We start from the raw sequence: 26,228 nt of genomic DNA on the forward strand, positions 1-26,228 counted from the left end.
CATTTTAACTTCTTTCTGCCTTAACTAGTATTTTATAGCAGGGCGATGCTGGCCTCATAGAACCAGTTATGAAGTATTTCAGTTTTCTCTAGTTTCTGGAAGAATTTGTGTAACACTATTATTATTTTTCCTTATATATTTGGAAGCATTTAATAGTGAAGCTGTCTTCTCCTGGAGCATTCATTGTAAGATTTTAAATAATGAAATCATTTCTTTTAGAAGATCTAGAACTATGCAGCTATCCTAACTATTCCTGCTCAGTTTTGGCAAGTTGTTCAAGGAATCTAATTTATTAACTTTTTTGGACAAAGTTTCATAATATCAGTTTATTATCTTTAAAAAAATCTATAGCATCTGTATTTCCTTTTTCATTCCTTATACTGCTAATTTGTGTTCCTGCTGTTTTTCAATGATGAAATACACAAATTTATTACCTTAACCATTTATAAGTCTACAGTTCAGTTCAGTTCAGTCACTCAGTCGTGTCCAGCTCTTTGCGACCCCATGAATCGCAGCACGCCAGGCCTCCCTGTCCATCACCAACTCCCAGAGTTCACTCAAACTCATGTCCATCAAGTTGGTGATGGCATCCAGCCGTCTCATCCTCTTTCATCCCTTCTCCTCCTGCCCCCAATCCCTCCCAGGATCAGAGTCTTTTCCAATGAGTCAACTCTTCGCATGAGGTGGCCAAAGTACTGGAGTTTCAGCTTTAGCATCAGTCCTTCCAATGAACACCCAGGACTGGTCTCCTTCAGAATGGACTGTTTGGATCTCCTGCACACATAGACATCACCAGATGCTCAACACCGAAATCAGATTGATTATATTCTTTGTAGCCAAAGATGGAGAAGCTCTATACAGTCAACAAAAACAAGACTGGGAGCTGCCTGTGGCTCAGATGATGAACTCCTTATTGCCAAATTCAGACTGAAATGGAAGAAAGTAGGGGAAACCACTAGACCATTCAGGTATGACCTAAATCCAATCCCTATGATTATACAGTGGAAGTGAGAAATAAATTTAAGGGACTAGATCTGATAGAGTACCTGATGAACTATGGACGGAGGTTCGTGACATTGTACAGGAGACAGTAATCAAGACCATCCGCATGGAAAAGAAATGCAAAAAAGCAAAATGGCTGTCTGAGGAGGCCTTACAAATAGCTGTGAAAAGAAGCGAAGCAAAAAGCAAAGGAGAAAAGGAAAGATATAAGTATCTGAATGCAGAGTTCCAAAGAATAGCAAGGAGAGATAAGAAAGTCTTTCTCAGCGATCCATGCAAAGAAATAGAGGAAAACAACAGAATGGGAGACTAGAGATCTCTTCAAAAAAATTAGAGATACCAAGGGAACATTTCATGCAAAGATGGGCTTGATAAAGGACAGAAATGGTATGGACCTAACAGAAGCAGAAGATATTAAGAAGAGGTGGCAAGAATACACAGAACTGTACAAAAAAGATCTTCTCAACCCAGATAATCACGATGGTGTGATCAGTCACCTAGAGCCAGACATCCTGGAATGTGCAGTCAAGTGGGCCTTAGAAAGCATCACTAGGAACAAAGCTAGTGGAGGTGATGGAATTCCAGTTGAGCTATTTCAAATCCTGAAAGATGATGCCGTGAAAGTGCTGCAATCAATATGTCAGCAAATTTGGAAAACTCAGCAGTGGCCACAGGACTGGTAAAGGTCAGTTTTCATTCCAATCCCAAAGTCTACAGTCAGTGGTATTAAATAATTTACATTTCTGTGCAACGATCACCAGCATATATGCGCTGAAACGTCATCCTGTGAATCTGACTACACCCACCCGTCTACTCGACCGCGACCCCCGCCGCCCTACTTTCTCTAGGATTTTGACCACCTCCTTCTACCTTTCCAGCTCCAGCCACCCCCTGCCCTGGAAAGAATGACACAGGATTTACACTTCACAGTGTGGTTGCGAAGGTTACTGAATTATTACAAGAAAAGCACAGGAAAACTTTCTCGGTCCTGCTCCGGCGGAAATCAGCCATTTCTGTCACTCCCAGCCGGTTTCTGACCCCGGACCAGGACGTCGCCCACCCCCCGCCGTCTGACTCCCGGCCCCATGGGACGCGAGCTCGAACACGAGCCGGCATCCGAGCGCAGAGCCCGAGCTCGCGCGACAACCGAAAGCGGGACCTCAAAACGAGTTTGCGCAGAGAGATCCACCTAGGACTGAGTCTTCTCCAGGATGCGCGCCAGCGCACGGCGCCTGCGCAGTTCAGGGCGTTGGCTCACTCTCCAGACAAGGGGGTGGGCGTGGACGGTGGCGCATGCTCGCGGAGCCGGTTCCAGGGCGGGGCCTTCCACGGCGGGGTTGGGGGGACAGTGTGTTCACAGAGCGCCTGCGCGGGCAGAGGGCGGTGGCTTGTTTCTTGGTGGGTGCTGGCTTCCACTCCTTTCCGGAGGTGTGGACGCCGACCTCAGCGGAGAAACGCAACTGAGGTAGGTTTCCCGTAGGCAGCTCGGGCGACTGGACCGCGCGTAAAGCTGGACATGACAGGGGAGGGGGGAGTACACTCCCGAGGTGTGCGTCAGCCGGCGCACCGAGGCCGCCGTTCTCCTTCCCGGGATCCCCGCGCCTTCCTGCTTCTGCTAGCCCCTGACCACTGGCTCGGCGCCCCGCCCACAAGGCCACGCCCCCATCGCGCCACGCCCACGACCCCGCACCCTTTGCCTCACTGCCCGGCTGTCTTCCCAACCACGCCCACAGTGCCCGCCCCTCCCACAGCCACGCCCACTTTCCCGTCTGTCTTTGGCATCCGGGACCACCCTCTCCGAGCGCATGTCCCATTCTCTTTCCTCACTACTCATTCCGCTCTTGCATCACGCCCCGCCCCTCCCTTCATCCTCCCTTCCCCTATTTCTCTCACTAGCCCACGGGCCACCTGCCCTTCAGGGCCCTATCCCCCAACCGTGCCCCGCCCCTTAGCCGAGCACCGCCCTATTATTCCGCCCCGCCCACCCTGTCCCCATCCATCAATACGGCCACACCTCATCTTCCGGCCCCGCCCCATCCTGGCCTCAATGCAGTTTCCAGTGAAAATGCAATGTATGTGTATTAGTATTTGTAATTATAAACGTCACAAAAACAAGTACTAGGTATTGACTGATAATGTGAAGCACTCATTTCAAACGAGGAATTGCTGCGTAACTGAAAAAACACACGTCCATAGCAGAGCAGATGTGAGTTACACTGTCACTGAAAGAATAAGATTGAAACTGAAAAGTCTCTGGGAGGTGCAGACCTTGGTTCCTGTTAGTGGAAACGTTTTAAAGCCCCAGATAGGAAATTTTAATTGGAGTCACAGTTGTCAGGGTTCCAGGTTAAGGGTTGACATCAATTTATTGTTTTAAATTTTCCCAGTGATCTAAGAGAAAGTAACAGGCTTTGGCCAATAAACAGTTAACACTTTGCAGGCTAGTGATGAAAATATACACTGTTTGGAGTTCATAAATTTTAAATGTTTTCAGTTGATTTTGTAAGAGTTGTGTTTATAAATTTCATTTCCATTCATTCTTCACATTCCATTTGGTAGAAGACCTTTTTCATGGACCTTAAAAGATAAGTGAACATTATGATGCAACATAACAAGCGTTTTCTCATTTTCTCTTTTTTAAAAAATAGAAATGAAGGGGAAAATGAAACATTAAAGCAGCAGTTATGTACAGATCCCAAAGGAACCATGGCAACACCAGGTGACTGCCCCAGAAATGAGTTGCAGGTAATTTCGGTTCTGCTATTTGAGAACTTGTATTTAAAGACTGGGACCATTACAGAGAGTGGAGCTCACTCAGTCACGAAGTGATGGTGATTTCCTTGGACCTTGGAAGGTGGCCACTAACCAGGGGCTGCTTAAACAGAGGAAGTGCGCTGTGAGGTCACACAGGACATTCTGAATTGGGCATTGTAAATACCTCCCAGGAATCTAGGGTTCCATTTTTGACAGTTGAGCTGGTGAAGCAAGCACAGGTTTTTTTAGTTGTTAAAAACATCCCAGACAGAATATATTAGACACGGGTTGGATATTAGAAAAGATTTATATATTTATGTTTATTTTCTGCTTGTAACACATATCATTCAAGTTAACAGTAAAAAAAAAAAGTCACCTTAAATTTCAAGGAATGTTGATTATGTAAAATTAAAAAACAGAATAATAAATAGTGTTTTTTTAAGAACATTTTCATGTCTGTGATATCAATTTTGACGTTTCTTTTTTTCTCTTTTCATTCTAATTATTGTTCTAAATTCATGTGGCTTTTATATATAGAATTTTATTTGTAGTTGGATAATTTCACTTATCTGTTTCTTAAAATTATCATAAAATGTTTTAATTTTGTGGATGTCTTAATTTTCTTTTGAGAAATTAAAAAGTACTGGAACATTTATAGAATCAGTTCAGTTCAGTCGCTCAGTTGTATCCGACTCTTTGGGACCCCATGGACAGCACACCAGGCCTCCCTGTCTATCACCAACTCCCAGAGTTTACTCAAACTCAAGTCCATTGACTTGGTGATGCCATCCAACCATCTCATCCTCTGTCGTCCCTTCTCCTCCCACCTTCAATCTTTCCCAGCATCAGGGACTTTTCAAATGAGTCAGTTCTTCACATCAGGAGGCCAAAGTATTGGAGTTTCAGCTTCAACATCAGTCCTTCCAATGAATATTCAGGACTGATTTCCTTTAGGGTAGACTCGTTGGATCTCCTTGCAGTCCAAGGGACTCTCAAGAGTCTTCTTCAGTACCACAGTTCAAAAACATCAATTCTTCTGTGCTCAGCTTTCTTTATAGTCCAGCTCTCACATCCATACATGACTACTGGAAAAACCATAGCCTTGACTAGATGGACCTTTGTTGGCAAAGTAACATCTCTACTTATTAATATGCTGTCTAGGTTGGTCATAACTTTCCTTCCAAGGAGTAAGCGTCTTTTAATTTCATGGCTGCAGTCACCGTCTGCAGTCAATTTGGAGCCCCCCAAAATAAAGTCAGCCACTGTTTCCCCATCTATATGCCATGAAGTGATGGGACCAGATGCCATGATCTTAGTTTTCTGAATGTTGAGCTTTAAGCCAACTTTTTCACTCTCCTCTTTCACTTTCATCAAGAGGCTCTTTAGTTCTTCGCTTTCTGTCATAAGGGTTGGTGTCATCTGCATATCTGAGGTTACTGATATTTCTCCCAGCAATCTTGATTCCAGCTTGTGCTTCATCTAGCATTTCTCATGCTATACTCTGCATATAAGTTAAATAAGCAGGGTGACAGTATTTATAGAATAATACTGCAAAAAATTACATATTACAGAGAAATGGAAACTTGCTAACATTTTGTCATATTTACTTCAGAATATGTGTATATATATATAAATATGAATGAATGAGAAAACCATGAATAAAGTCTGTTCCCCAGTCCCATTCTTCTTCTATCTCAAGGGCAAACACTACTATAAATTATGAATTGATCTTTGTGTTTCTAGACCGTTTTTTATACTTTTATACCTTATGTAGGTATCTTTGAGCAATATATGATATTGTTTGTGTGTGCTTTTTAGAATTTACCTAAGTGGAGGAAATTTAAAATTTTCTGGGCTATCCAGAGTATGTTGCTTAATTTCTAGACATTTGGGAAATTTTATATTTTTGTTATTACTTTTGGTTTTACTTAATGTTTGGTCTGAAAATGCAACATTTCAGTCTTTGAAAATTTACTCATGCCTGCTTTACGGTCTCATTGTAAGGCCTATTTGGCCTTACACTGGTCTCATTGTAAGCTGTATGGTCTCACTGTAAGACCCTGTTTGGCCTTGGATGCTGCGTGTATACTTTCAGAGACTAAGTCATCCTGCAGTTGTGGGGTGTAGTGTCCAGTGTTGTCACTGTCAGATGGGCCATTTTTTTTTTTCCCCTAAGTTTCTCACTTGTGTCCAACTCTTTGCGACCCCATGGGCTATATAGTCCATGGAATTCTTCAGACCAGAACACTGGAACGGGTGACATTTCCCTTCTAGAGATCGAACCCAGGTCTCCCACATTGCAAGCGGATTCTTTACTAGCTGAGCCACAAGGGAAGCCCAAGAATACTGGAGTGGGTAACCTATCCCTTCTCCTGTGGATCTTCCCCACCCAGGAATCGAGCAGGGGTCTCCTGCGTTGCAGGTGGATTCTTTACCAACTGAGCTGTCAGGGTGTCATCACTGTCATATGGGTCATTAGTATTGCTCAAATCTCTGGATTCCGTCTGATGTTTTGTCCATTTGTTCTGTCAAATACTGAGAGAGATGAGTTTCAAAAATCTCTGCTGTGATTGTGGATTTGTCTTTTTTTTTTGTTACTTCCATTTGGATCTGTCACTTTTTGCTTCATATATTTTGAATCTGTTACTTGGTACATATGTTTAGGTTAGTATTTGTTTACTAGGTTAGTTGACCCTTTTATTTTTATGAAGTCTCTCTTTTTACCTATTAATACTTCTTGCCTAGCATCTACTTTGTCTTATATTAATTTAGCTGTACCAGCTTTCTTAACGGTTAGTATTTGCATGGCACACTGACACATATATATCTATATTTTCAACTAGTCTAACTCTATATATTTAAAGTATTCCTCTTGTAAAGAGCCTGTAGTTGTGTCTTTTATTTTCCTGTTAGGTAATTTTTGCCATTTAATTAGAGTGTTCAGTCTGTTAACATTTAACATAATGAGTCTAACATCTTGCTATTTGTTTCCTTTTTGTCACAGTTCTTCCTTTTTACCTTTTTCCAATCTTGCCTTTTAGATTAATAAAATATTTTCTATAATTCCATGTTATCTCCTCGATTAACTTTTTAGCAGTACCTTTTTATATCATTCTAGTGGTTACCCAAGAAATTATGTTGTGTATCCTTAACCTATCCCAATCTTTTTTTTTTTTTTTTGACCTCTTCACAACTAAGATCATGCCATCTGGTCCCGTCGCTTCATGGGAAATAGATGGGGAAACAGTGGAAACAGTGTCAGACTTTATTTTTCTGGGCTCCAAAATCACTGCAGATGGTGATTGTAGCCATGAAATTAAAAGATGCTTACTCCTTGGAAGGAAAGTTATGACCAACCTAGATAGCATATTGAAAAGCAGAGACATTACTTTGCCAACAAAGGTCCATCTAGTCAAGGCTATGGTTTTTCCAGTGGTCATGTATGGATGTGAAAGTTGGACTGTGAAGAAAGCTGAGTGCTGAAGAATTGATGCTTTTGAATTGTGGTGTTGGAGAAGACTCTTGAGAGTTACTTGGACTGCAAGGAGATCCAACCAGTCCATCCTAAAGGAGACCAGTCCTGGGTGTTCATTGGAAGGACTGATGCTGAAACTGAAACCCCAATACTTTGGCTACCTGGTGAAGAGTTGACTCATTGGAAAAGACCCTGATGCTGGGAGGTATTAGGGGCAGGAAGAGAAGGGGACGACAGAGGATGAGATGGCTGGATGGCATCACCGACTCGATGGACATGAGTTTGTGTGAACTCCGGGAGTTGGTGATGGACAGGGAGGCCTGGCATGCTGTGGTTCATGGGGTCACAGACAGTCAGACACGACTGAGCTACTGAACTGAACTGACAATGTAAGAATCCTCCAAATTAGTTCCATTTACCAGCCCCTATTTTTGTGCTGTGTTGTAACATATTTTACTTCTATACATGTTATAAACCCCACAATAAATTATTGCTGTTTCTCTGTACTATCAGAAGTCTTCTTTATAAAGTGTAAGTAATAGTGTTTCCCCACATATTTACCCTTTCTGGAGTCTTTACACATAGCACTCTGCAAAAACTCAAGTTAGTCACCCCATGCACTGCTGGTGAAGTGCCTCACCCTTTATGGAAAGAACCTGACAAATGTTTGAATGAAAACTGTGCCTATGTTTCAGCCATGTCAGTCTATCCCATAGAGATAAAATGTCATCGTGTCAGGATAAATGTGTGCAGATGTTTGTGGACATAGAGAAAGTCCATCAGTAAAGGACGACTGAAGACTCAGGCAGAATTCTGCTGTGTGATGTTAAGTAGCCACTGAACATTATAAGTTAGAGTTCTGCAGGTGGGGAGTTTTCCGCAAGGTATTATGTGAGTGAAAAAAGAAAAAAAATTTAAAAAGTGGCTGTGCAATCTTTGACAGAAAGCTAGGTCAATAGAAAAAATAAACTGAGTGTGTACGTATGTACGTGTGCAGGCACAGGTGTGACATGAGCATGGAGAGGTGTGCGGACCTCCTGCCGCTCCATGCTCTACATGGACAGTAGGCAGCTGAGGATAGGGGGTGGTGGGGAGCCAGTGGCCGCGAGAGTGGAGCTGAATGGGATGAGAGTGAGTGGAAAAGAATCGAGTAGAGAGATGAAGAGTGACATAGACGGACAGAGATGGAGAGAGAGGCAGAGAGGAAGGGGGAGGAGTGGCTGCCCCCATCACCTCCCTTTCTCCCTTGCTCTGATCAGGAGGAGGAGGACCCTACCACGCAGGCTGAGGAGGAGCACCTCCAGGGGCCTGTGCATCCGGAGGAGTTCGTGGCCATTGCAGACTATTCTGCCACCGACGAGACGCAGGTAGCCATGTGGGTTTATTCTTTGTGGGTTCAGCATGTTCAGTGGCAGGATTAATGTCAATGCAGAAGTCAGCAGATTGAAATAGAGAGGTATTCAGATACTTCACAGCAACAGAAGACCCACCTGTGACCCTTCCAGCCTAACAGATTCAGGTCCAAAGCCTGATGTGTAGGATCCTTGGGGGAGGAATGGGGTGGGAGAGGAGGTACCTGCTTCACCTTCTGCTTTGAAACCCTTACTTGTAACCTATTTAGCGAAGGAAAATTGGGTGTAAAATAAAAACATCTACCTGATGCAGCTTTCTTTACTGTGTAATAGCAATTTCTTAGCGTAAGCCTCCAGCAACTGAATCCGTTACCACCTAGCTGAGTTATGGTGAAGGGGCTGTTAGGAATTCTCTTCTAAGAAATTCAAGCTGTTCGAAAATGTTTGATCTTTCTTGTTAAGGTCTGCTTTTGTTTCTTGTAGATTTCCTCAGAAATCTCGAAATGCTAGTGTGATTTTCATAGACTGTCAGTTGATGTCCTTCCCATGGACTCCTTACTGCAATTGCTGTGATTTGGGACCAGTGATGGAGGTTTATCACTGAGCCACAACTGGAATACCAACTGCAGGTTTTTCTTTAGTTTTCATTTCTATATGTGTTTCTCTAGCTCAGCTTTTTGAGAGGAGAAAAGATCCTCATCCTGAGACAAACCACTGCAGACTGGTGGTGGGGCGAGCGTGCGGGCTGCTGTGGGTACATCCCGGCGAACCACCTGGGGAAGCAGCTGGAAGACTGGGACCCCGAGGATTCCTGGCAGGATGAGGAGTACTTCGGCAGCTATGGAACCCTGGTATGCCTCCTGCCCGCCCAGCCAGGCGGAGCCGCTTGCCACTCTCTGGTTTTAGGTTCTAACTTTAAAAATAATTTCCAGGCTTCAGCTCAACTGTTCAGAATGGGGCCTGCAGATATTTTCTTCAGCTCAGCTGCTCAGCTCTGCCATCCAAGTGCTGAAGCAGACTTAAAAATTTCAGTGAGCAGGTCTGTGTTCCAATAAAACATTATAGACACTGAAATTTGCCTTCCATATGATTTCATGTGTCGTGTTTTTGGATTTTTAAAAACCATTTAAAAATGTAAAAGCCAATCCTGGCTTGCAGGCCATACAAAAGCAGGTGATGGACTGGATTGGCTGTAATGTACCAATTCCTGGTTTAGAGATACTATCTGAGCAATGGAATTTTAAACTTTTCTCAGTGTTTAAAAAAAAGTAGTAAATATTACTGTAAAAATAAAATGTAAAAAGTTGTGTAAATCAGTAGTTTTACCTATAAATAACTAGCTTATTAGTTTGGTTTTTTCCAGTGTGCATAACGACCCAAAGTCCTATGGTCCAGACAACCCTGTTTATATTTTAGACTAAATAAAATAGATAGTTGAATGATGAACGTTTCAAATACGGTAGATTCAGTCCTGTAAGGTTAATAAGGTGACGTTAAAAGGTGTTGTTTGTGAATGTGTGTAGAAGTGGTGGATCTGGAGATCAGGGACTGGATTCCCCTTAGAATTTGGGTGATGGTTACCGGTAAAGGGGGTCCGTGTTTGGTGAGGCCAGGTGGGAAGGCCTGGGGTGCTGGCAGGGTTCCGAGTGGGTGTGGGTACAAGAGTGTTTGCACTGTTGCTATGTTGGGTGAAATCTACAGGTGCTTTTTCGTGTACTTTTTTGTAGATATGTATTCTGCATGTGTGTGCTCAGTGGTGTCCAACTCTCTGTGATCCCATGGGCTGTAGCCCATCAGGCTGCTTTGTCCATGGGATTTCACAGGCAAGAATACTGGAGTGGGTTGCCATTTCCCGCTCCAGGGGATCTTCATGACCCAGGGATCTTACCCTCATCTCTTGTGTCTCCTGCATTGGTAGACAGATTCTTTACCCCTGAGCCACCTGGGAAGCCCCCATTATATTGGATCATTAAAAATGTTAAAGTAAATGAAAAACCACTGACGCACGTACATGCTTGTTGTTCAGTCTCTCAGTCACGTTCAACTCTTTGTGACCCCCATGGACTGCAGCATACCAGGCCTCCCTGTCCCTCACCAGCTACTGGAGTTTGCCCAAGTTCACGTCCTGTTGCTCAAATTCATGTCTAAATTCATACTATCCAACCATCTCATCCTCTGTTGTCCCCTTCTCCTCCTGCCCTCAGTCTTTCCCAGCATCAAGGTCTTTTCTAATGAGTCAGCTCTTCGCATCAGGTGGCCATAGTATGGGAGCTTCAGCATCAGTCCTTCCAATGAATATTCAGGATTGCTCTCCTTCAGGATTAACTGGTTTAATCTCCTTGCTGTCCAAGGGACTCTCAGGAGTCTTCTCCAGCACCATAGTTCAATAGCATCAATTCTTTGGTTCTCAGACTTTCTTATGGTCCAACTCTCACATCCATACATGACTATTTGGACCTTTGTTAGCAAAGGGGTGTCTGCGTTTTAATATGCTGTCTAGGTTTGTCATTGCTTTCCTTACAAGAAGGAAGCGTCTTCTCATTTCATGGTTGCTGTCACCATCCACACTGATTTTGGAGCCTAAGAAAAGAAAATCTGCCACTGTGTACATGCTTAGAGGTTTCCGTCTAGTAAGAAAGAGTTAATGAGAAGATGAGGTCTGTCTCTTCTGTGAGATTTCTCCCAACAGCAGTGTAGATAGTCTAAGTCTAAGCTGCATCTGTTTTATTCTTTTAAATTTATGGAAAAGGAGTAGTCCCCATACGCTGTTAGCACCTTTCTCACATAGCTGTACTGCTTTGGAAGTCTCTTCATTTCAGTAGCTCCAGTGTGTTGATTTTGAAAGGATCATGTTTGCTTTTCGTCATGCTAAGTGATGCTGTAGTGGATGTCCTCCTCCTTGAATCCTGCTCCTCTTTGCTAGATTCCCACTGGGTGGGTTTGAGGGGGATGTGTGTATGAGTTTTTCTGGGGTGGATCAAGCCAAGCCACCCGCCTGGAAGGTCGGCTGAGTGTACGCCTCCCAGCGGCGCAGAGGGTGCCTTTGCTACAGGTCTTCACAGAAAAAGCTGCCAGCTGAAAAAAGATTTCCCATCTTAAAGGCAAAAAAACATGTATCTCGGTTTTGATTTACCTTTTTAGCATTTTCATGGCCTGAAGTGTTTATTTTTTGAAACTAATTTTATTACTGTTTTGTTGTGCTCCGCCTTTGCCCCTACCCCACTGGTTTTATGGAAAGTGTGTGTGAATTTAGGGAGGAGTGACATCTTTGTGGTGATACGCCGACTCTCCTCGTTTCTTAACCCTTGGTTACGTCTCTTTCAGTTTTGAGGTTTTGATCGTACATGGTTGTTAACCTTTCTAGGTGAATCTGTAGATGTTTTTGTGTCTTACTGTAAATAGTCGGGAAAGTGCTGTTCAAGTCTGTTGGATTAAGTTAGCTGATACTCTTGTTTACATCTGTGTCTCTTAAGATTTTCTACTTGTCAGTTACTGAGAGAAGGGTATGGAAATCTCTGTAGTGGTGAATTTGTGTTTCTTGTTGCATTTCTCCTGGCTTTTGCTTTGTGCGTTTTGAAGCTCTGTTGTGGAGGCACAGGAACCTTTAGCATTCCTATGTTCTCTGGCTGCAGTGGTTCTTGTGTTGATGTGGGGGCTCCCCACCACCCCCATCCTCAGTCGTCTGCTGTCCATGCCATGACCCGATGCTGTTCACTCTGAAGTGTATTGTATCTGAGGTGAATGTAACCACACCTCTTCCATGGGTTCCATATCCTGGTTCTGACCTGCAGGCAGGACATCTGGGTCTCAACTTAGTCCACTTTGGTGGTATCCCTCTGTCTGTCTGTCCCTGAGGAGCCATGGGCTCACGAGGCCCACACAGGCTCCTGTTGGCGCTGACCTGGTCTGGGTTGCCAGGCCCCTGTCGCCACACCCCTACCCTCCAAGTGGTTGTCGGGCTGGGTCTCCTTGGCGGGTGTGTGGGGATGGTGCTGGGGGTGCCCCCTCTGTGGCTTCCTGAACTGTGTGGAGGAGCCCTGCTCTGCCTCCTTGGGGATGCGTTCGATTCCTGTGGAGTGCCGTCACCTCCCGCAGCCCCTGCCAGTCTCGTCCATTCTCTCGTGGCGGATCTTGGCCACGTTGTGTCAGGTCAGGCATGTGGCCGCTTCTCCCGTGTCCACCTCCGGGTCCACACCTGCTTCCTTGCTCTCCTGACTCTTGGAGAGGTACACCGCCCTGCATGGGAAGGGTTCCAGAAGCTTCTACCTCATTCCTTCACTGTCTAGTCTTGTTTGTATCTGTTGGCATTTTTTTGGTCTTCTGATTTTTGCACGTTTTTTTAGGCACGGGGTGGTGTGGGGCTTTATGGGGGTCAGGTCAGGCTCTGATTGTCCAAAGTCAGAGGGTAGCGTAGCGCTAATGACAGGCAGTGATCCTTCCTTCACGTGTATTTCATCTAGAAACTTCACTTGGAGATGTTGGCAGACCAGCCACGAACAACTAAGTACCATAGCGTTATCCTGCAGAATAAAGAATCCCTGAAAGACAAAGTGATTCTGGACGTCGGCTGTGGGACTGGGATCATCAGCCTCTTCTGTGCACACTATGCTCAGCCCAGAGCCGTGAGTAGGGAGCTTCTGAGCAGGGTCTTGGTGGCGCCTCCACTGCTTAGTGAAAAGGGCAGCGTGTTTCTGAAGGCTGAGCCCGCCATAGGCCATGCTGTGGGTCTGATGAGTCGCAGGCAGCACAGAGTGGAATAGGGCAGGGCAGTGAGGTGAAACCGGTGGGATGTTTTTGTGAAATGTCTGCTTCAGTTACGTTAGAAACACGTGTATCCACGTGTCAGGGCTGGGCAGCTTGTGTAGACTGCTATCCTGGTGTCCTGGTGTCCTCCCGCCCCAAATGTGACCCTGCCAGGGTCAGGGTGGACCACTCTCTGGGACTCCTGCTGGGCTCTGGTCCTCTGCCATTTAAGGCCTGTCTGAGCCGAGCAGAGGTGCCCCTCTCAGTGGCCCCGAGGCAGGTGGATGAGGCTCACAAGTGGAGCTGCAGCGCAGTGACTGCCCAAGTCCCGATCCTGCCAGAACCCAGACGTAGCATTCAGGACTTCTTAGATCCTTGATTGGTAACTAGCTGCTGGTGGCCTCAAAGTCTGACTGTTGTCATTTGAGGGCCAGGAGTCTCCTGTGTCGGTTACGGATTGTTGCTGTGTATATGGGAGCTAGGCCACTGGGCCTGACCCGGGACCCCTGGGGTGGGCAGCCCCCGTGGGTGCAGAGGCTCTGTCCACCTGCACGCAGCCCTGTGTCTGCCTTTTGGCAGAAGGTGGAGTCAGGGAGAGAGGCAGGCCCTCCCGGGGCTCCATCAGGGGGACGGGGTGGCCATCCACTGGCCGCCGTCCAGCACGCTGCCTGCCTCTCTCTGATGCTGGTCCTGACTCTGCTGGTGACTTGGGCTCGGGGAGAGTGGGCAGCTGGCCGTGGTGTGGGGCTGAGGCACACGTGGATGGTGTTTCTGTCATGTAGGTGTTTGCGGTGGAGGCCAGTGAGATGGCCCAGCACACGGGGCAGCTGGTCGTGCAGAATGGCTTTGCTGATATCATCACCGTGTTTCAGCAGAAGGTGGAAGACGTGGTGCTGCCAGAGAAGGTGGACGTGCTGGTGTCTGAGTGGATGGGCACCTGCTTGCTGGTAAGGGGCCGTGGGGAATGCTGGGGTGGCTGCTTTGGGCTCTGGAATATTCGTACATCATGATTAATTTGAACTTTTTCCTAAGGTGACATGTCAGTGATTTCTTGTATGAACATTGGCTTGAATTTTTAACGGATTAAAAAAAAATGCCTTTATGGGAAATCTAAGAGTGAATGTATCTTTCTGGTGAGTGATTTACATAAATTTCTGTTCTCTTCGAGAACCTGCGAATATCCAGTGCGTGATGTTAGGCGGTGTTTTCCATGCTAGCAGAGCCTGTCTCCCCCCGGCTGATCTGCCCCCTCTCTGTAGCCCCCCTGGTCTGCGCTGGTGGCCAGCCTGAAGCCCAGGCTCTCCCAGGTTCCCTCCCCAGTCTCACCTGGGTTGGGGTGGAGAGGTTGCTGGTTTGCCCACCCAGCCTGCGCAGTGGTTTCTGAGCTCCCTAGCTCTCTGTGCTCCAAGGGCAGGTGAGAGGTGAGTGGGAGCCGGGCCTGCAGGTGTGTGTCTCCTCGGACCCTCGGCCCACCCCCTTTCTGGGACCTAAGATGTTACAGTGAAATGTGGTCTGAAGTTTAGTCTCTAAAAACCCAGAGAAGTGACGTATGGATGAAGGGGAGGGGGACACCACTGGAGTTTCCAGCAAGAAGTTTGTTTTAAATAGTAAGGAACTAACTAATATGAACAATAAGAATGTTGGTCCTCACTTCTTACAGATTGCAGAGATTTGGGAAAGTGACAGCAAATGACACTGAGCCTTAAGATTTCTGTCTGGATGATTTATCTATTGTTGAAAATGGGGTATTGAAGTCCCCTACAATAATTGTATTGTGCCTATTTCTCTTTTCAGATCTCTTAATATTTTCCTTATGTACTTAGGTATTCTGCCTTTTGATGTTTTAATTGAGCGTTTTATGTGACTCCGTTTTCTCTCCTTTCTTAGCGTATCAGTTATACTTCTTCTGTTTTCCTTTTTTTAATTGGTTGCCCTACAGTTTCCAAGGGCTTCCCTGGTGGCTCAGTGATAAAGAATCCACCTGCTGTGCAGGAGACCCAGGTTCAGTCCCTGGGGTGGGAAGATCCCCTGGAGAAGGAAATGGCAACCCACTCCAGTCTTGTGGCCTGGGAAATCCTACAGTCCGTGGTGGGTTGCAGAGTCGGTCATGACTGGACACAGAGAACAACAGTTTCCAATATATACTTACAGCGGATTCACGTCTGTTTTCATCTAACACTGTGATGATTCATGGGTAGTGTGAGTTCTTTATGAGAACAAAATAATTCAGTCCCTTGTGTGAGCATTTTTATTCATTTTGTTACACGTAAGCATAAATACACATACATGGTCAGGTACTGTGTTGCTGTTATTTTGGACACATTGTTAGATTTGTTAGATTAAATTGTTAGATTAATTAAGAATGGGAAAAACAAAAGTTCTAGTTTTATCTTCACTTATTTCTCTTTTAGTGCTTTCCTTTCTTTATGTAGATCTGCGTTTGATCTACAGGCAGACCTCAGAGATAGTGCAGGTTTGTATCCAGACCACCATGATAAAGCACTGCATGTGCTTTATCTGCAGTATTGCAGTAAAGCAAGTCACACAAATACTTTGGTTTCCCAGTGCATAGAAAGTTATGTTTACCCTATACTGTGGGGTGTGCAATAAGCATTATATCTAAAATAACAATGTACATATATTAATTAAAATACACATTATTGCCTAAAAATGCTAACCATCATCTGAGCCTTCAGCGAGTTCTAATCCTTTTGCAGTAGTAACATCAAAGATCCTTAATCACAAGGACTTCCCTGACAGTCCAGTGGTTAAGGCACTGTGCTCCCCATGCTGGGGCCCAGGTTCAATCCCTGGTCAGGGAACTAAGATCCTACATGCAGCACAGGGTGGCTTAAAAAAAAAACACACAACAGAAAATCAAGAAATACGTTAAATACTTCACTCCACTCTCTTCTTGCTTTCAGGGTTTCTGAGAATTCAGGTGAAATTTTATCTTTGTTCCTCAGTAGGTAGGTTTTTTTCCCCCGGCCTCTCTCAGGACTTTATCTTTTGAGTCTCTATAGTTGGAAGATGACATGCCTCTTCATACTTCGCCCCCCACCCTCCAACCACACATTTATCCTGCTTGGTGTGCTCTTCACGCCTGCATCTGTGGACTTGTGTTTGACATTGTTGTTGTTCACTCGCTCAGTTGTGTCCAACTCTTTGTGACCCCGTGGACTGCAGCATGCCAGGCTTCCCATCACATCTCCCCGAGTTTGGTCAAACTCATGTCCAATAAGTCGGTGGTGCCATCCAACCATCTCATCCTCTGTCGTCCCCTTCTCCTCCTGCCTTCAATCTTTCCCAGCATCAGGGTCTTTTCCAGTGAGTTGGCTCTTCACATCAGGTGGCCAACATACTGGAGCTTCAGCTTCAGCAACAATCCTTCCAAAGAATATTCAGGTTTGATTTCCTTGCTGTCCAAGGGACTCTCAAGAGTCTTCTCCAACACCAGAGTTCAAAAGCATCAATTCTTTGGCGCTCTGCCTTCTTTAAAATCCAACTCTCACATCCATACATGACTACTGGAAAAACAATAGCTTTGACTGTTTAGACTTTTGTTGGCAAAGTAATGTCTCTGCTTTTTAATATGCTGTCTAGGTTGGTCATAGCTTATCTTCCATGGAGTAAGCATCTTTTCATTTCATGACTGCACTCACTGTCCCCAGTGATTTTGCAACCCAAGAAAATAAAGTCTGTCACTGTTTCCACTTTTTCCTCTTCTATTTGCCATGAAGTAATCAGACCAGATGCCATGATCTTAGTTTTTTGAATGTTGAGTTTTAAGCCAGGTTTTTCACTCTCCTCTTTCACCCACATCAAGAGACTCTTTAGTTCTTCTTCTCTTTCTACCATTAGAGTGGTATCTGTATCTCTGAGGTTGTTGATATTTCTCCCTACAGTCTTGATTCCAGCTTTTGAGTCATCCAGGCCAGCATTTTGCATGATGTACTCTGCATATAAGTTAAATAAACAGGGTGACAATATACAGCCTCGTCGTACTCCTTTCCCAATTTTGAACCAGTCAGTTGTCCTACATAAGGTTCTAACCATATGTAGGGAAAGAGCAAATTAGCCAGGATGGCGTGGTCAGGGTCCTGCGTCCCACGTTTTGTAAATACATGCTTTTGTAACAGTGGAGGTCACTCACAGCACTGTGCATGCACATCATGTTGTACTGCTTGGTCATGGACCACTTTTGTTCTGGAAACATATATAAGCCCCACCTGAGAAATCCCCCTTTGCCACTGCACCCACCATCAGAGAATAAACACATGTCTGCAGTCCCTACGGTGCCTCAAGTTTTCTTCCAACCTCCCTGCTCGTGCCTTACCTACCCTGGGTTCAGCAAACGGTGTGAACCATGTAAGACACCACGTGAGGTTCTAATACCGCAGTGGCTTTCTGTCCCCTCCTCCGGTGGACCACGTTTTGTCAGAACTTGCCACTATGACCCATCCTTCTTGGGTGGCCCTGCATGGCATGGCTCATAGCTTCATTGAGTTACACAAGCCCCTTCACCACGACAAGGCTGTGATCCGTGAACGGAGTTGACATTAATTTGGGGAAATTCTCAGTCATTTTTTCAACTGTTTCTCCTCTCCCCGCCTCTCATTCTTCTCTTGATATTCTTGTTCTGTGTCTGTTACACCTTTTGTGTTCTGTAGCCCTTCAGTGTGTTCCCTTTTTCAGCCTGTTTTATTTTGCTTTTCAGCGTTGGCAGTTTCTGTTTTCATTTCCTCAAGCTCAGGCTTGTTGCTCAGCTGAGAGTCCTTACTAACAAGCCCATCAAAGGCATCCTCCACTTCTGTTACATTGTTTTGCTCTTGAGCATTTATTTTTGGTTCTTTCTGAGAATTTCCCTTTCTCTGTTTACATTGCCCATCTGTTTTGCATGCTGTCTGCGTTGTCCATTGGAGCCCTTAGCATATTAATCATAGTTGTTAAGTTGATAATTACAGTTGCCTACTGTGTCTTCCTTTGCGGCTCAGTGGTAAAGAATCTGCTTGCAATGCAGGAGACCTGGGTTGGTAGGATCCCCTGGAGAAGGGAATGACAACCCACTCCAGTATTCTTGCCTGAAGAATTCCATGGACAGAGGAGCCTAGGGAGCTGCAGTCCATGGGGTCACAAGTAGTCTAACATAACTGAGTGACTAACACTTTCACTGTGTCTGAATCTGGTTCTAAGGTTTGCCTGTGGCTCTTGTAACTGTTCATATGTCTTTTTTCCTGATAGCCAGGTGTGATGACTGGATAAAGGGTCTGTGTAAACAGGCCTGTAGAGATATGGAGGGGGTTGCTCTGGGGTCTCAGTGTTGAGTGATCCTGGGCCTCTGGACTGTGAACCCCACAGGTGCTTCTCAAGTTTTTTCCCCTTTTAGGTGGGACAGGATCACTGGAGGGTGCTCGAATTGGATAGTATTCTTTCCCCAGCTGATTAGGCTCTGTTAAGTAGTCTCTCCTGATGGCAGACCCTGTTAAGAAGAACAGAATACTCTGGCGTATTTCCAATGGTTTCTTTTGAGCTTGTGAGAAGCACTGGGACTTTCCTCTGGTATTTACTGTGGGGACCCCATGATGGGGCCTGCCTGGAGTCTTGGCCTCAGCTGTCCACACGGAGCCCCAGCAGCCTGTCAGCCTCGGTTCAGCTCCCTGCCTGGCCCTGGTTCCAGGGATGTTTCTGCTCTGGTGAGTTGCGATTCCCTGTGCAGCCCTTCCTTGACTTACAGTGAGGCTGCGTCCTGACAAACCCGTCCTAAGTTGAAAATACTGAGATCCAAAATGCACGTAACGCAGCTCAGCTCTTGAACGTCACAGTTGAGCCTCATTGTCTTAGACGTGCTCAGGGCACTCCCACTTGCCTACAGTTGGGCAAAATCATAACCAAAGCTTGTTGAAAACAAGTGCTGAATGTCTCATGTAGTCGACTGAATACTGTCCTGAAAGGGAGAGGCTGTCAGTGTGTGGACCGTTCACGCTCATGATCGCATGGCTGATGGGCGCTTGGCCTGTGTGGCACGTGGGTGTTGCACTGCGTATCACTAGCTGGGAAAAGATCAAAATTCTAAGCATAGTTTTTACTGAATACCTATTGCCCTGTCATGAAGCTGAACCATCGTACGTCAGGGACCGTCTTACGGGCCTCTCAGTTTTTCCAATTTGAAGGTAGCCGTTTACTCTGTGACCTAGTTTCTCTTAATGGACTTCAGAAGAGTTGTTGACTTTTCATTTCAGCTTTTTACTTGTTAGGACAGAATGGCCACTTCCCCCAGGGCAGGAATGAAGCAGGAAGGGGTGCTCCCCTGTTCTACTCAACATTGTCCTGGGAAATCTAACCATTGCAAGAGAGAAGGAAGAAATGGGAGCTAAACAGAACGAAGGCACAGGAATAAACCCTGTTCTCAGACAGTGTGATTGCTTTTGTAGAAAATGCCAAGGAATCTCCCAAAAACTTTCCTAGACTAGTGAGCAAGTTTAAGACGATCATGGAGCACAGAGTCAGCATTCAAAAGGCAGTCACATGTTTATACACTAGCACTGTTCACGACTAGTTACAGTGGCTCCAGAATGATGACACTTGGGAAAACATGTTCAAGTTCCGGATGCTGACTCCACGTGATGCTGACCCACACGCATCGTTCATGAGCTGGAGACGGCCTTGTAAGGATGCCCCTTCTCTCCAGGTTCATCTGTAGATTTAATACAATTCCAATAAAAATTCAAGCAGGATTTTTTTTATAGATACAGATAAGCTTATTGTAAAATTTATGTGCGGTGTAAATAAACTAGCCCTGGAGAAGAAAATGGCAATCTACTCCAGTATTATTGCCTGGAAAATCTCGTGGACAGATGAGCCTGGCAGGCTGTAGTCCATAGGAGCACAAAGAGTCAGACATGACTGAGCACAGGCAGGCTAGAATAGCTGATACAGTTTAAAAAAGATATTTATTTGGCTGTGTCGGATCTTAGTTGGGGATCTTTGTCATGGCATGTAGGATTTTATTTCCCTGACCAGGGATGGAACCTGGGCCCCCTGCATTAGGAACGCAGAGTCTTAGCCGCATAACCACCAGGAAAATGCCACACTTTTTAAAAGAAGAACGAAATTGGAAGAACTGTAATACCTGACTTTAGTATAAAGCTGTGGTGGTCAAGACTGTGAACCTGGTGAAGTGAATAGACATGTAAGCCAGTGGAACAGAATGGATAGTAGATTCCTGCAAATGTGGTCAGCTGATTCTTAACAGAGGAACAGAGTTAATTTAATGAAGAAAAGATAGTCTTTTCAACAAATTATATTGGAAGAGTTAGCCATCCATAAACCAAAAAAAGCTTCAACTTTAAGCCTCATACCTCATCTTGAACAATGAACTCAAAATTGATTATATCTAGTTGTGTAAATATAAAACTGTAAAACTTTTGGAAGAAATCATAGAAAATGTTCATGATTAGTCAAAGGGTTTTGACTCCAAAAGCATACTCTATTAAAGGAAAAGTTGATAAATTGGACTTCATCAAAATTAAAAAGTCTGCTCTGTAAAAGACAATGTTAAGAAAATGAAAAAAGGCCAACCAGGAGAAAATATTTGCAGCTCACATGTGCACCCTGACATGTGAAGAATCCTCAGAATTCAGCACCCCTGAGGGGCTCCTGGGGCTCTTGCTGCTTTTGACATGAGGGTCACGTGACCTCTGTGGTACTCCTGCTTTGCTGTTCCACATTTTTGAGAAGTGACTTCAGTCAACCTAAAGGGTGGTGAAAGTTCTGAGAATACCTCAGACCAGAGTGATACTGTTTGAGAGTTAAGACCCCAAAACACTTACGGTGACAGCTGTCTCCTGGGTGGGCAGGGTGGGCGAGAGGGCAAGTTCCCTGACCGTTGGCCGTGCCCAGTTCTGAGGAATGGTGTGGGCCAGTGGGCTTAAACCCAGGCTGTGACTGAACTCGGTGACCACTGTGGTGACGGTGTAAGAGAAGCCCTCTGGTGAGCTGGCGGCTCGTCCTGTCTGTGACGGTCCCCGGGATATGAGTGCCATGGCGGGGGCAGGGCGGTGGGAGCAGACGCCATCTCAGTCACTGTGTCTCCTATATGCCTCCCTCCACGCAGTTTGAGTTCATGATCGAGTCCATCTTGTATGCCCGGGACGCCTGGCTGAAGGAGGACGGGATCATCTGGCCGACCACAGCCGCCCTGCACCTGGTGCCCTGCAGCGCTGACAAGGACTACCGGAGCAAGGTGCTCTTCTGGGACAATGCCTATGAGTTCGACCTCAGCCCTCTCAAGTGAGTGTGGGCTCCTGGCCTCCAGGGCACGAACCCTAAGCTAGACCCTATCCTCAGTGAGTGCCCTCAGGTGAGCATGGGGTTCCCGGCCTGTGGAACCGAACCCCAGGCCAGACCCTAACCTCAGTGAGTGCCCTCAGGCGAGCGTCAGGCTCCTGGCCTGTGGGACCGAACCCCAGGCCAGACCCGAACCTCAGTGAGTGCCCTCAGGCGAGCGTCAGGCTCCTGGCCTGTGGGACCGAACCCCAGGCCAGACCCGAACCTCAGTGAGTGCCCTCAGGCGAGCGTCAGGCTCCCGTGCCTGCAGGGGCACAGGCCGCAGGGCTAGAAAACCCTCACCGCTGGGAGTCCAGTTTGTTCACATGACTGAGAAGTCTGCCTATTGCCTTACCGGCCTTTAAGCTGATAACAGAAGTGAAATGGCCTGTTTATAAGGCCCCAAACATGATAGGAAATATAAGGTAATGTGGGCCGTTAAAACAGACAGATGATCCCATTAAGAGCCAAGAGTGTTTAATAAGGGTCGGAAAATGTGTTAGTGGAGTCTCTGCTGGCCTTTGTCACAGAAAGTAGTGCCCCAGAATCTGTGGTGGCTCTCCTGGTTCCTGACTTATGGTCATGCTTGTGGCAGAGCTTCAGGTTTTGACACAAAAGTTCTCCTCACAAGGGCCTCCTGTTTCTCACATTTCCTCCTCGAGAAGGATGATGTGTGTATGTGGCTGCCTCCCCTCCGAGGGTGCCAGGAGGCAGGCAGGGGAGGCCTCGCAGTTGTCCTGGGGCCAGGGAAGGGCCCCTCATCAGAGATGGCTGCTCACCTACCAGATGACCAGGTAGGGCTTGGCAGTAAGATGGGGGCCTCTGGGCCTTTCTGTTTTTTATTAAAAACTCAAAAAAAAAAAAAAAAAAAGCGGAGAAGGCAGTGGCACTCCAGTCCAGTACTTTTGTTCCATCCCATGGACGGAGAAGCCTGGTGGGCTGCAGTCCATGGGGTCACTAGAGTCGAACACGACTGAGCGACTTCACTTTCACTTTTCACTTTTCACTTTCATGTATTGGAGAAGGAAATGGCAACCCACTCCAGTGTTCTTGCCTGAAGAATCCCAGGGACAGGGGAGCCTGGTGGGCTGCCGTCTATGGGGTCGCACAGAGTCGGACACGACTGAAGTGACTTAGCAGCAGCAGCAGCAGCAAAAAAAAAGAAAAAAATATCAGTGTAGAGGTATGGAATCTTCCCTCATGTGTTGAATCATCGTATTCTCAACCCAAGTCCGAAAGTGGGTGGAGAGGGGAGTCTCCGACAGCGGCTCTGTGGTTCATGCAGGACGGATGTGGCAGGAGCGAGGAAAGGTCTGGAAAGGGCAGGGGGCTTCTTGTGTTGCCTGGTGTTAATGTCTGGTAAAGTGACCAGGGAGGGCAGAGGAAGCTCTGAGCAGGGCCTGCAGTGTCTGGAACAGGGCACTGTGAACTGGGCGTGGGAGGACTGTGGCCATGCATTTCCCAGGGACGTTGGTTGGCCCCTTGGAGATGTGTTCTCTCGCACCATTCACTGAAATTTAATTTCCCGTGGCTTCCGTGTCCTCCGGGTGTGTCAGTGGGACACAGAAGGATGTGCCTGTGGCTCCCATTCTCGGCCACTGCCCACCAGAGCCGGCCTCCTCTGCGCTGCCTTTTGCTCCCGGAGCTGCAGACAGTGAGTTAGGATTCCTGCTAACACAGAGGAGGGAGCGAGACAGCCTGAGTTGGGGGCTACATCATCTCAGATGCTGAGCACTTACTTTTTCCTCCCAGATCTTTAGCAATTAAGGAGTTTTTCTCCAAGCCCAAGTATAACCACATTTTGAAACCGGACGACTGTCTCTCTGAGCCATGCACCATATTACAGTTGGACATGAGAACCGTGCAGGTTGCTGACCTCGAGGTGAGGAGGCATGACCCTTCCTTCCTTCCCCACGTAATCATTCAAGTAAATGAGTTAGATGTGTTGCTGTTGATTTTCCCACATTCTTTTTAATCTATTCTGATTTTGTTTTTAGTATTTTTAGGTTATTTTCTTTATAGCTAACCTCTTTAACATCTTCAGTTATTTTTAGATTTATGTTTCATATTCTCAGCTTGTTCAAATACGGATAAATTATGTGTCATGATAGGATTTGGATTAAAATTTTTTCCTAAGTTTTTTTGTCTCCCACTGATGACAAAATTCTTAAAATTCTCTTACTTACCATTTGTGGCCATGAGGTGGCACGTGTGGATTCTGGACAACCCCATTTTAAGGGGTCCCTCCAAAGCAGACGGACCCTCTTATGGAGCTTACAATACAAAACCATGTGCAGACTAAACCTGAGGCTTCAATTCATTTTGGGATCATAGAGACTCAATCTGGAATTCCGTTTATGCAGAGAATTGAGAAAGTGTCCTGCTTAGATTTGGGGACAGAAAATCAGGACAATGAGACCTAGATTGCTCCAGACCTTTCTGATTGTCTGCAGCATTTAAGTTGCAAGTTGTAACGTTTCCTTTCTCTGGGTTTTTGACATGTTTGACTAAATTAGCAAGTTACAGATTTGTGTCATAGCTACTGAAGTAGGCAGTGTGGCTGCCCGGGGTGGTGGTGTGGGTCTCGGATGGCCACGTGGAGGTGGCCGCAGCCCATGGGTCCCGTGCACCCAGGGCCTGCACCCACTTCTCACCCGTTGCCTTGAACACAGATGATGAAAGGTGAGCTGCACTTTGACATACAGAAGGCAGGCATGCTGCATGGATTCACAGCCTGGTTCAGTGTCCAGTTTCAGAACCTGGAGGAGGACGAGCCACAGCTGGTGCTGAGCACTGGCCCGCTGCACCCGTGAGTGTGCCGCCCCACCCCCCACCGTGGGTCACAGAGGAGGCCTGACAGAGTCATGAATGTAAAGAGCTAGACATGTCAGAAGTGGACCCAAATCTCTCCAGACCCGGTCGAGCGTGAGGCCAGGCATGTGGGTGGTGCGTGGGTGCTGGGCAGGGCTGTGTGTGGAGGTGAGTCTAGGTTGCCTTGGTCCCTGCACAGGTAGGGGAGCCCCTGATGCCCTGGATGGTCAGCCTCCACCTTCTCTCCATGGCCCCACTGCTGCTGCAGCTCAGTTCCAGGGGCTTTTCCTCTGACTCTTGGAGAAGGCGGATGTTTCCTGAGATATGATTTTCATGTAGTAACATTGCAGAGCTGCACGCCTGCCCCTGCGTGTGGGGATGCAAGCTTGTGTTGTCTGTCTGTGGGGCTGGACGCAGCAGCCCCTGGAGCACTGCCTTCACGTGGGGACTCCACTCCCCTCCACATGACCCTGCTACTTGTCTGCACCGTGTGGTTGGCAGAAGTGACACAGCCTCAGGGAGGGTGGTGGCCACCTGGGTCAGACCCCACTGTGGCCTTTGGGCTGGGGAGGACCTGGGCATCCTCTGTGAACGTTGAGCAGGAGGAGGAGCTGAATGGCCAGAGTGGACTCCAGCCGGGCCTCCTCCCAGACCCATGAACCGGGTATGCCTGACGTTTCCCACTCGAGCGTTGGGTGGGGATCGTCCGCACTCAGGTGGTATGGGGGTGGGGATGAGGGGGGGGGGGACATGTGGGCTGCGGAAAGGAGACCACCACTGTGGCTGAGGTGGGGTGCCTGTGCATCAGAGAGAATGTGACAGAAGAGCAAGAGGCCACAGAGAACCTTAGTGCTGGGTGTGACTGGGCCCACACCAGGCACTCGTGTGTCCGAGCCATAGAACTTGCAGAGTTTGGGGTGTTCCTGCTTGCCCAGTACTGCACTTGTCTTGCTCACACTCAGCCAAATTCAGAGAAGTAATGACTTCTTTTGGGCACGATTTCATGAGTGTGAATCTCTCTCTAACTGCACGAACTAGGACCGTGGGAGTCACAGTTCAGGGTCGGTGGCTTTGGGTAGGCGCTGCTGTGCCAGCTCATGGAGGCTGGCTTGACCCAGAGAGGGGCCAGGACCTGTGTCTGGCCACACACCCTTGTGGCTTGTCTACCTCAGGTACCAGGGAATCTGAGCAGCATCCAACAGCTGCATCCACCCACCTCCCCACCCAGGTCGTGACCCCACCTGGGTCCTGTGCAGCCGTCTGATCCCGGGGTGGAGGTGTGGGGGGTCCCATGGCCTCCCCAGAGGGGGCAGGCTTAGATGGCCCCATGCCCTGTCTTGCAGCACCACCCACTGGAAGCAGGTGCTGTTCATGATGGATGAGCCCGTCCCCGTCCTCGTGGGAGACATGGTCACGGGCGCAGTGGTGTTGCAGAGGAACCCCGTGTGGAGGCGTCACATGTCTGTCACCCTGAGCTGGTCAATCACTTCTGCACAAGACCCTACGTTGCAGAAAGTAAGATATGTAGCTCTAGAGTCTTGTGCTCTGATGCTGTCCCGAAGGTGGCGGGTCTGTGGTGGTCACAGTGGTGGGTGCCTGTTCCCACCCCAGCAGACTCTGTGCCGGAGCTGGTCTGGGTTGTTTTTCTAATCCTCATGGCAGGAGGTGGACCCTCCTGTTCACAGGAAGCAGAGGTGCAGGAAGCTAAGTTCTCCCTGTGAGACTCGGCTGGTCGGTGAGAACAGAGACCAGGAGACTCTGGGTGC

At 47.0% G+C, this 26,228-nt stretch overlaps 1 protein-coding gene across 3 annotated transcripts in view; it reads left to right on the forward strand.

The window, feature by feature from the left end:
* PRMT2 (protein arginine methyltransferase 2) overlaps positions 1 to 26,228 on the forward strand; it is a 45,249-nt gene that overhangs the window by 18,053 nt on the left and 968 nt on the right. Inside the window, exons 1-10 of one of the 3 annotated variants that reach the window (XR_011568570.1) lie at positions 2,334 to 2,467; positions 3,651 to 3,747; positions 8,491 to 8,598; positions 9,252 to 9,434; positions 13,044 to 13,205; positions 14,109 to 14,273; positions 21,440 to 21,615; positions 23,208 to 23,305; positions 23,404 to 23,533; positions 24,324 to 24,429. Coding sequence is in view for 2 of the 3 variants with exons in the window: in XM_019963823.2 (XP_019819382.2) it covers positions 3,709 to 3,747; positions 8,491 to 8,598; positions 9,252 to 9,434; positions 13,044 to 13,205; positions 14,109 to 14,273; positions 21,440 to 21,615; positions 23,404 to 23,533; positions 24,324 to 24,460; positions 25,806 to 25,977 (1,272 nt within the window). In the remaining variant the exon portion in view is untranslated. Of the gene's footprint in view, positions 1 to 2,333; positions 2,468 to 3,650; positions 3,748 to 8,490; positions 8,599 to 9,251; positions 9,435 to 13,043; positions 13,206 to 14,108; positions 14,274 to 21,439; positions 21,616 to 23,207; positions 23,306 to 23,403; positions 23,534 to 24,323; positions 24,461 to 25,805; positions 25,978 to 26,228 lie in introns of those variants that run through there. The other 2 variants (XM_019963805.2, XM_019963823.2) reach the window with 2 other exon arrangements.

Source organism: Bos indicus, chromosome 1 (genome assembly GCF_029378745.1).
Source record: "Bos indicus isolate NIAB-ARS_2022 breed Sahiwal x Tharparkar chromosome 1, NIAB-ARS_B.indTharparkar_mat_pri_1.0, whole genome shotgun sequence".
NCBI lineage: Eukaryota > Metazoa > Chordata > Mammalia > Artiodactyla > Bovidae > Bos > Bos indicus.